Raw genomic sequence first — 11,112 nt, forward strand, 5'->3', positions numbered from 1 at the left:
AAAATAAAAGAAAGAGGGGTTTGCATTTATCTAGCGCCTTTCACGGCCTCAGGACGTGCCAAGGCGTTTTACATCCAATAAAATACATTTGAAGTGAAGTTACTGTTGTCATTTTGGCTGCATATTCACACGAAGATTACAGAAGAATTATAAAAAACCACGATTGCAACACCCGTCATTGGTTCGACACTAAAGGAAACTTTATCTATTAATTAAACTGGGCGTCTCATTCCAGTACCTGCGGTGTGAAACAGTTAACGCTGAAGACCTCGTGTTCTACTCCACTACTGAACCTCAGTCATGAATGTTTTCTTTGAATCTTGATCGGGAAGCGCGCTGTACTCACAGGGAACGGTTCTGTTCGCCCTGGGAAAGCAGCCGACATAAAACGCAGGGCAAAAATGGAGGACATGTTTTCTGATACCTGTTAGTTTTCACAAGGACAATCAATTTTCGTCCTGACAGGAAGACGGCCATTCTAAGATGGTACCCGGAAGCACTTGAGTTCTAATTAAGACAGGAAGCTTTGGTATATTCTTTCATTTTTTTTACAAATATCAGCATAACTGTCCATGGAGATTTCATCATCTGCTTCAGCTCTTCCCTGAATTTCGTTTGGGTAGCTGCATAAATGCACGTGTTTGTACAGGAACTCAAATACATGAGCATAAATCCGGTTTCAGTGGCGATATAGGCAGGAGCTGCATAATCGGCTTGATAATGCACGGTGTGTGTCAGTCTGGTCGTTAAAAAACTAACGATAGCTGTCAGCCACAACAGTATCAAACTGCCCGACACAGTGAACAGTAAAATGATGGATTTCCTTCGGTTCTTCATCTCTGGATCGCTCTGATTCTCACTGCTCCGACCCCGGAGTCCCCTGCGGGCTCGACTGGCCTCTAAAATGCATCTGACTGTCAAACAATTAAACAGTAATATCAAAGCAAAAGGAAGCCATGCAACGAAAACACTTTCTAACCAGGAGTAAGCTGCACCCGCAGGTGATGAAAAAAAGTCGAGTTTGTTGCGGCAACCCCAGTGAACACCGTTAGTTATTCGGTCAGGTTCATATGCAAACAAAAAGGGGATGTTCTCTAAACAGATCAGGACAGAGATCGTTGTGATAACCGCAGCCGCAGTTCTCACTGTACAATACTTTGTTTTAAACTTCTGACAACATATAGATACAAATCGGTCAAATGTGAACGAGACTGTGAACCACACCGACATATCCAGGGCAGCAGGATTCATGCACAGAATGAACTTACAAACGGCAGTGTAGGACAGGAATGGATATGGAAAGTGATAACTGAAAATGTTATACAAGGTTACATTGAAGATAATGACCAGGAGATCTGCTGTTGCCATGGTCACCATGTAGACAGAGATACATTTGGAAAGGCCACAATTTCCTCTGGAGAGAATCACGATTGTCACTAGGTTCGCTGTAAGAAAGAGGGACAAGAGGTAAGTCACGGGGACAGTCAGAGAAATCTCACAGCACATTGTGGGAAATATTTCGATGTGATCTTACTTAGGTTTATACACACGGATTCTTTTATTTATACACGAGAGCGCTGACGACATTTTGTTTGAATGAAATAAGTCATTGAAACTCAATGTAGAGAGAGTGAAAATCTGCCGTTCTTCCAGCACCCTTCAGTCAGCCGTCGTCAAGAAGTAAATATAATTTCACAGTAATTACTGGAAAGATATGAATTCAAATAAAATATTCAACTGCGACAATAACGTTCAGTTTTGGTCGAAACTCTGGCCTTTTTCTATTAATAACCGCCCCAGGAAACTGCTCGGTAACAGAGCGGCAGCTGGTGGAACCGCGAAGGTTCTTTGCAGCCGAGGAAAGGGGAGCAGGTCCCTGAGCGGCAATCAGTTCTCAAATTATCTTTCAACGGCCCCTGTTGGTGGAGGTGACTGCAGTCTGGGGAATTATCAACTTGAAGTGCACAGGTAACAACGTTACAAATGAAATGGTTAACAAAGACACCAAGCAACACATTCTATAGTGATCGATGCACTGTTGGCGGGGCCGGGGAATCAGCCTCGTCCTCCATCGTATTGGGAGCAACATTGATCGCCCGTTGCCCACGATCTCCCGATCAGAGCAACGCCTCACCGGCGCCGCGGATTGCTAGAATTCCCGCTGATATTCACTAATTTATCCCGGTGGATCAATGACTCCGAAATTAGGACATTCTCGGAATTTGACACATAATCATTTAAAGTGAGATAGTGAACAGTTATGAAACAACAGGTTAAATTGACTTACCGGGAAAACCAAAGGCTGCGAGAATCGGGTAGTAAATCTCCTTAATATGAAGAATTGTTGGCATTTCCATTTTTAGTAGAGTGAGTCAATTCTGTCCGGCTTCACGGTTCCGATTTGAGTGTATCTGAGATCCGAAAATACTCCCCCTTTATAGAACAATCGGTGCCCCGGTGAGAAAATCAGGTTACACAATAATTGGCGTTAGTTACAGTCACTTAACAAACAAGGTGGAATTATCCAACCCAGTGCTCCCCGGACGCCAAAGGGGAAATTACACAGGACAGTTCGTGAAATTATTTCTATTAAAATTCAAGAATGGAAAAAAATCCCAGAGGGAATGGAGTGTGCGCATGCCCGGTGAACCCAGAGGGAAACATCCTCCCGGGAACTCTGTTAGGTTTTTGGGATCTCATATTAATTCATTGAAGTCTTGACTCACTCATTACCGAGATAAAACAAATTTTGTGCTCTGATGATGAATGTTGATGACTTGGCTAGAACATTACAGGTGGCGTCTCGACTGTAGCATTACTGGTGGTGATCCTGCGCTAACATTACTTGTGACGATCCGACTCTAACATTACTGGTGGTGATCCTACTCTAACATTACTGGTGGTGATCCTAGTCTAACATTACTGATGGTGATCTGACTCTAACATTACTGGTGGTGATCCTACTCTAACATTACTGGTGGTGATCTTACTCTAACATTACTGGTGGTGATCCTACTCTAACATTACTGGTGGTGATCCTGCTCTAACATTACTGGTGGTGATCCTACTCTAACATTACTGGTGGTGATCCTGCTCTAACATTACTGGTGGTGATCCTACTCTAACATTACTGATGGTGATCCTACTCTAACATTACTGGTGGTGATCTTACTCTAACATTACTGGTGGTGATCCTACTCTAACATTACTGGTGGTGATCCTACTCTAACATTACTGGTGGTGATCCTACTCTAAAATTACTGATGGTGATCCTACTCTAACATTACTGGTGGTGATCCTACTCTAACATTACTGGTGGTGATCCTACGCTAACATTACTTGTGACGATCCGACTCTAACATTACTGGTGCTGATCCTACTCTAACATTACTGATGGTGATCCTACTCTAACATTACTGGTGGTGATCCTACGCTAACATTACTTGTGACGATCCGACTCTAACATTACTGGTGCTGATCCTACTCTAACATTACTGGTGTTGATCCTACGCTAACATTACTTGTGACGATCCGACTCTAACATTACTGGTGGTGATCCGACTCTAACATTACTGGTGGTGATCATACTCTAACATTACTGATGGTGATCCTACTCTAACATTACTGGTGGTGATCCTACTCTAACATTACTGGTGGTGATCCTACTCTAACATTACTTGTGACGATCCGACTCTAACATTACTGGTGCTGATCCTACTCTAACATTACTGATGGTGATCCTACTCTAACATTACTGGTGGTGATCCTACGCTAACATTACTTGTGACGATCCGACTCTAACATTACTGGTGCTGATCCTACTCTAACATTACTGGTGTTGATCCTACGCTAACATTACTTGTGACGATCCGACTCTAACATTACTGGTGGTGATCCGACTCTAACATTACTGGTGGTGATCATACTCTAACATTACTGGTGGTGATCCGACTCTAACATTACTGGTGGTGATCATACTCTAACATTACTGGTGGTGATCCTACGCTAACATTACTTGTGACGATCCGACTCTAACATTACTGGTGGTGATCCGACTCTAACATTACTGGTGGTGATTCTACTCTAACATTACTGGTGGTGATCCTACTCTAACATTACTGGTGATGATCCGACTCTAACATTACTGGTGGTGATCCGACTCTAACATTACTGGTGATGATCCTACTCTAACAATACTGGTGGTGATCCTACTCTCACATTACTGGTGGTGATTCCTACCCTAACATTATTGGTGGTGATCCTACTCTAACATTACAGATGCTGACCCGACTCTAACATTACTGGTAGTGACTCTATTCTAAGATCACTGGTGGTGATCCGACTCTAACATTTCTGATGGTGATTCTCCTCGAACATTACGAGTGGAGGCTCTTACCAGTTTCACTGCTACTCGGTCGTTCGAAACCGAAATTTCCGGTGCCGAACACAGCTGGCCTGTCAGAGCAAAGTGTCTCTTCACTTTATCACCCGGAGCAGCTGCTCGCGGGTCTGCTCAGGAATTCATTGGTGGGGAAATATGTATTCGTTTGAAATCGATCTTTTACAATTATTTCCTTCAAATAGAGTTTGCTGAGTCCTGGTGAATGTGTTTAAAATGGTTTTAAATACTTTTCAAGCGAGAGATGGAGAAATGCACAGAAAAAGTGGACACACACAATTGGTTCCAGCTTAGTGTTTTTCCAATTCTGTTATTTTCTTTTATTTTCTGTCTCTCACGTTTTCTTTATCTTTCTATCTCTGTTTATCTGTCTCCCTCAGTCTCTTTTATGTCGCCCTCTCAGTCTATTTATTTTTATCTAACTTTCTCTCTCTCTTTGCCACTCTTTCTCTGTATGGCTGTTTCTTAATCTCGATGTGTGTGCCCTCTTTCCCTCTCTGTCTGTTTCTTTCCCACTCTCTGCAATAGAAAACAGAACCGTGGAATTGATACTGAGCCAACTTACCCCATGGGTCACTTCCCATGCCGACGTTCCTAGACCTGAATGGACGAGTGGTAAACGCGTTGGGTTAAAATCCAATGCACATGGGTATTAACCTCACTTGTGGTAGCTTTGATTAACAATGAGTTTCATGCTTACTTTCACGTCTGCTGGTCGAAATCTGCATCAAAATAATCAGCGATTTAAACTCCATAGAAGAGACGGTTCCACATTTATATCTGACTGTTTCAGTCTCAATCCAACATTCCTTTATTTACTTTTGTTACTGATGGTCAGGAGACTTTCCCAATCAATAAATTTAAAATTATAATTAACCGGAACCCCAAACATTTCCGGTCCCAGTTTCCGGTGTGGATACACGCACAAGTCAGGCAGAGCGCGTCCCTCTCAGATATTCACTCCTTTGGTACAGCGAGGCCGGCCGTGCAGACACTGACAACAGACGCTGATCCCAACGCCTGAATCACTCCGGCATTCCGGGAAATGCACCGAAATATTCAGCCGCTCATCAAGTGAACGTGAGCAGCCCCATGCACAAGGGCTGCAGTAAAACCATTGGACATGGGCTCGGGATTTCTCCCGTTAATTGAAACATCAGTGATTGGGAAACATCAAAGGATGGGGACCAGCGAAAGAATTGAGAATGGTGAATAGATCGAGAAACCAATCGATTACAAACTGTCAATTGTGTTAGAAGGATAACGGTTTGGGGAATCATCAATAGATTGGGATTCATCGATGAATTCGGAAACATCAATTGTATGGAAACCACGATGAGTTTGGACAAGTTTGAGAAAAATACTTATTTCCATAACATCGAAGATATCGAGCACATCATTTTCTCAACCAGTCTCTTTCTGTGCAAAAGTGAAAGGAAAAGTGTAATGAACACTGAGCCCAAGAATCGCGACTCCTGGGGAAGCGGCAATAGCAGAATTGCTAAATGTTCAAAGTTCACACGGGGAGTTTGATATTACAGCTAAGATGGCGAGAGACAATGGCCTCCCGAGTGCTGTTTCATTCTATGAATCTATGATTCTATTCTTTCGTTAATGAATGGCTTTGTAATTTATAGGATTACTTCCCCAGTTCTTGATTCCCTCACCAGAGGAAAGTGTTTCGCAGCATCTGCGCTACCAAATCATTTTTACTTTTCAAACACCTCAATCAGGTCACTCCTCAATCTTCTCTGCTCCCGGGAATATTCAGTTGGTTAAGACAAACAGTCTTCATAATTCAACCCGCTAAGCCCGGGTATCATTCTGGTGAATCTGCGCAGCACCTCTTTCAAGGCCAATATATCCTTCCTGAGATGTGGTGCCCAGAACTGAACGCAGTACTCCCGATGGGTCCGATAAAGTCTCAATACGACTGAAGCATAACTTCCACCCCTTTGTATTCCTGTCCCCTTCAAATAAAGGGCAATATTCCATTAGACTGTGTCATGGCTATTTTTACCTGTCTATTAAATTTTAGTGATTTGTGAACTTGGACTCCCCGATCTCTTTGCTCCTATACAGGTCAAACTTCTCACAATTTAAAAAATACTCTGATTCATCTGTCTTGGTTCACACTTATCCACAACATAAGAACATTAGAAATAGGAGCAGGAGTTGCCCATCCGGCCCATCGAGCCTGCTCCGCTATTCAACAAGATCATGGCTGATCTTCTAGCTCAACGCCATTTTCCTTCACCATCCCCATATCCCTTGATCCCTTTAATATCTGGGAATCTATCGATCTCTGTTTTAAATATACTCAATGACTGAACGTCCACAGCCCTCTGGGGTAGTGAATTCCAAAGATTCACCACCCTCTGAATGAAGAAATTTCTCCTCATCTCAGTCCTAAATGGCCTAACACTAATTCTGAGACTCTGACCCCTGATTCTGGACTCACCAACCATGGGAAACGTACTCCCTCCATCCACCCTGTCGAGCCCTGTTAGAATGTTGTATGTTTCAACGAGATCACCTGTCATCCTTCTGAACTCTGGAGAATACTGGTCTAGTCGACTCAATCTCTCCTCATACGACAATCCCGCCATTCTCGGAATCAGTCTGGTGAACCTTCGTTGCACTCCCTCTTGAGCAAGTATATCCTTTCTAAGGTAAGGAGAACAAAATGTACACAATAAACCAGGTGCTGTCTCAACAAGGCGCTGTTTAACTGAAGGAAGACATCTTTACTCCTGCACTCAAATCCTCTTGTAATAAAGGTCAACGTATCATGTGCTTTCCTAACTGCTTGCTGCATCTGCATGTTAGCCTTCAGTGACTCATGTACGAGGACACCCAGGTCGTTTGGAAGATCAATATTTACCAATCTCTCAGCATTTAAAAAAAACTCTGCATCTCCGATTTTCCTACCAAAGTGGATAAATTCACATTTATTCACATTATATTCATTTACCGTGTTCTTGCCCACTCACTTAACCTCGTCTATATCCCCATGAAGCCTCTTTGCATCCTCCTCACAACGGACACTAGTTGACATTGTTTTGTGCACTCACTTAATCTACCTCTGTGTCTATGTAGCTTCCCACTCCCATTTGCACTAAACACTGCCCGTCCTACCTTAGTGTCATCTTCAAACTTGGATATACACTATCAATTGCTTCATCCATGTCAATAATACATATGGTGAAAAGTTGAGGCTCCAGTACAGATCCGTGGTGAAGCTCACTTGTCACATTTGAGTCAATTGTTAAAGAGCGTGTAGTTGGTGAGAGGGAGAGTATTTGTGAAGTGAAGCCTGTGGGAGGCAGTCAGTCTGGATGCTCTGTGCATGTGGGATTAATGCAGAATCAAATGTAAAGTGTGGGGGTGTAATGTTCCATACCAGCCAGTGAAGGTCGCTGTGTGAACAAAATTAGCAAGAGCCCTGATCGTTCAGTTGGTGAAGCATCAGCCTTTTAATTTGAAAGTCGAGGGTTCAAGTCTCTTTTTGGGAGTTGCTTTTCATTCAAGGCTCTCAATACCCAATCTCCATTAACAGCAATAAAATTGAAATGTTTCTCACTGATCTTTCCTTCTGCCTCACAAAAAATGATCAATGCACTTCGCAACTTTGCAAAAATGTTATTCCACATTGCATCACAAACCTGAGATAACGTGCAATAATCCCTTACACTTGCTTTTTGTACTATCTACCAACTTTTAATGATTGTGAACTTGGATTCTCAAATCTCTTTGCTCCTCTGCAGCTCAGAGCTTCTTACCATTTACAATATGTTGCGATTTATCTTTTTTGGTTCCTGAGTGGATGACTTCGCACTTGCCCACAATGGCCTCCCCTTGACATCGATTTGCGCCCTTACTTAATCTGTTGATGGCCCTTTGTAACTTTCTGCTGCCATTTGTACTACTTACTGTCCTTCCTAACTATGTGTCAACTTCAAACTTGGATATACAACTCCCTATTGCTTCATCCAAGTCATTAATTATTATGGTGAGAAGTTGAGGCTCCAGTACAGATCAATGGGGATCATCACTTGTCATATCTGACGCCACTATGAAAGAGCGTGTAGTTGGTGGGAGGGTGAGTATTTGTGAAGTGAAACCCGGGCGAGGCAGTCAGCCCGGGTATGCGAGAGAACTGCTCTGTGCAGGCGGCATTACTGCAGTAGGAAATGCAAAATATGGCGGGCGGGGTGTGTAATCTTTCATGTCAGCCGGTGAAGGACGCTGTTTGCACATCCAATGTAAGAATCCAGGTAGCTCTGTAGGTAAAGCATCAGATTTGTTTTTAACCTGAAAATTCAAGGTTCAAGTTCTTTTCCAAGCCACAGTTTTAAATCAAGATTTTCGATTCCCACTCTCCATTCAGTATTACAAAATAGAATCATTTCTCAAAAATCTTTCCTTCTTCCTCAAAAATTGGTCAATATATTTGGGAACAATTTATCTTTAATGACTCTGCCAAAAATTATTTCAAATCTCCGTAAACCTTCTCTGTTCCAAGGCGAAGCACTCCAGCTTCTTCAGTCTCTCCACATAACTTAAGCCCCTCATCCCTGGCACCATTCCAGTGAATCCATTATTTACCCTCTCTGAGGCCTTGACATCCTTCTTAAAGTGTGGTGCCCAGAATTTAACAAAAAACTGCTGCTGAGGCCTAATCAATGTTTTATTAAGGTTTAGCATAACTTCCTTACTTTTGTACTCTATGCCTTTATTAATGAAGCCCAGGATCCCATCTGTTTTTTGAACAGCCTTCTCAATTTGTCCTGCCACCTTCACAGATTTCTGTATGTGTACCCAGAGGTCTGTCTGTTCCTGTGCACGCTTTAAAATTGTACAATTTAGTTTACATTGGTCTCCTCATTCTTCCTGCCAAAATGAATCGCTTCACGTTTTCTGCATTAAATCCAATCAGTTACGCGTCTAACCAATGCAGTAGCCTTCCTCTGTCCTCCTGAAGTTTGTTACTATCCTGAACATTTTTTAATACGTTTCCGAGTTTCGTGTTATCTGCAAACTTTGAAATTATGCCGTCCATACCCAAGTCCAGTTCATTCATAACACCGACCCCTGGGGAACAAAAAACATAAGAAATAAGAGCAGGAGTCGGTCATCCAGCCCCACGAACCTGCTCCGCCATTCAACAAGATCATGGCTGATCTTCTACCTCAACGCAATTGTCCTGCACCATCCCCATATCCCTTGATGACTTTAATATCCGGAAATCTATCGATCTCCGTTTTGAAAGGACTGAATGACTGAGCCCTCACACCCTCTGAGGTAGAGAATTCCAAAGATTCACCACCTTCTGAGTGAAGAAATTTCTCCTCGTCTCAGCCCTAAATGGCCTATCCCTTATTCTGCGATTGTGACCCCTGGTTCCAGACTCTCCAGTCAGGGGAAACATCCTCCTTCCATTTACCCGATCGAGCCATCCAAGAATTTTGCATGTTTCAATGAGATCACGCCTCATTGCTCTAAACGCTAGAGAATACAGGCTGAGGATATATTTTATCTTTATATATTCAGGCAGAATATAGAAAGATCAGAGGGGAAGTGAAAAAGGAAATAAGAGGGGCAAAGAGAGATTATGAGAATAGACTAGCGACCAACATTAAAGGGAATCCAAAAGTCATCTGCATACATGTTAACAATAAATGGGTAGTAAGAGGAGGGGTGGGGTTAATTATGGACCATAAAGCAGATCTTATGGTCCATAACATGGTTACATTCCATATCCAATTAGAGGGTGAGAAGGTTAGTTCTCAAACAAGCGTACTGAGCTTGAATAAAGGAGACTATGCTGGTATGAGAGCGAAATTGATTAAAGTGGACTGGGAAAATAGATTAAAGGGTAAGACGGTTCATGAGCAGTGGTGTTCATTTATGGAGTTATTTCACAACTTTCAAAAAATATATATTCCACTGAGGAAAAAAGGGTGTAAAAGAAATGACAGCCATCCATGGCTAAGTAAAGAAATTAAGGATAGTATCCGACTAAAAACAAGGACATTTTAGGTAGCCAAACTTAGTGGGAGGATAGAAGATTGGGAAGTCTTCAAAAGACAGCAAAAAGTAACAAAAGGATTGATTAAGAAAGGGAAGATAGATTATGAAAATAAATTAGCAAAAAATATAAAAACAGATAGCAAGAGTTTCTACAGTTATATGAAAAGAAAAAGGGTGGCTAAGGCAAACGTCGGTCCTTTAGAGGATGAGACCGGGAAATTAATGGTGGGAAACATGGAGATGGCAAAAATGCTGAACAAATATTTTGTTTCAGTCTTTACGGTAGCGGACACCAAGAACATCCCAACACTGGACAAACAGGGGGCTCTAGGGGGGGTGGAGCTAAATACGATTAAAATCACTAAGGAATTGGTACTCAGTAAATTAATGGGACTCAAGGCAGATAAATCCACTGGACCTGATGGCTTACATCCTAGGGTCTTGAGGGACGTGGCAGTAGGGATTGTGGATGATTTGGTAATAATTTTCCAAAATTCTCTGGACTCGGCAAAGGTCCCGGCAGATTGGAAAACTGCCAATGTAACACCCTTAGTTAAAAAGGGTAGTAGGCAGAAGGCTGGAAATTATAGACCAGTTCGCTTAACATCTGTGGTGGGTAAAATTTTGGAGTCTATTATTAAGGAGACAGTAGCAGAACATTTGGATAAACATAATTTAAT

At 42.3% G+C, this 11,112-nt stretch overlaps 1 protein-coding gene across 1 annotated transcript; it reads right to left on the bottom strand.

Moving 5' to 3' along the window:
- Window positions 1–507: 507 nt before the first annotated feature.
- LOC137315050 (probable G-protein coupled receptor 139) lies at window positions 508–2,351 on the bottom strand. Its single transcript, XM_067980003.1, has 2 exons — window positions 2,288–2,351; window positions 508–1,445 (listed from the first exon to the last, which is right to left on the bottom strand). The coding sequence occupies exons 1-2, from the start codon at window positions 2,349–2,351 to the stop codon at window positions 508–510; spliced, it is 1,002 nt and encodes a 333-aa protein (XP_067836104.1).
- Between the last annotated feature and the right edge of the window lie 8,761 nt (window positions 2,352–11,112).

This window comes from Heptranchias perlo, unplaced genomic scaffold (assembly GCF_035084215.1).
Source record: "Heptranchias perlo isolate sHepPer1 unplaced genomic scaffold, sHepPer1.hap1 HAP1_SCAFFOLD_53, whole genome shotgun sequence".
NCBI lineage: Eukaryota > Metazoa > Chordata > Chondrichthyes > Hexanchiformes > Hexanchidae > Heptranchias > Heptranchias perlo.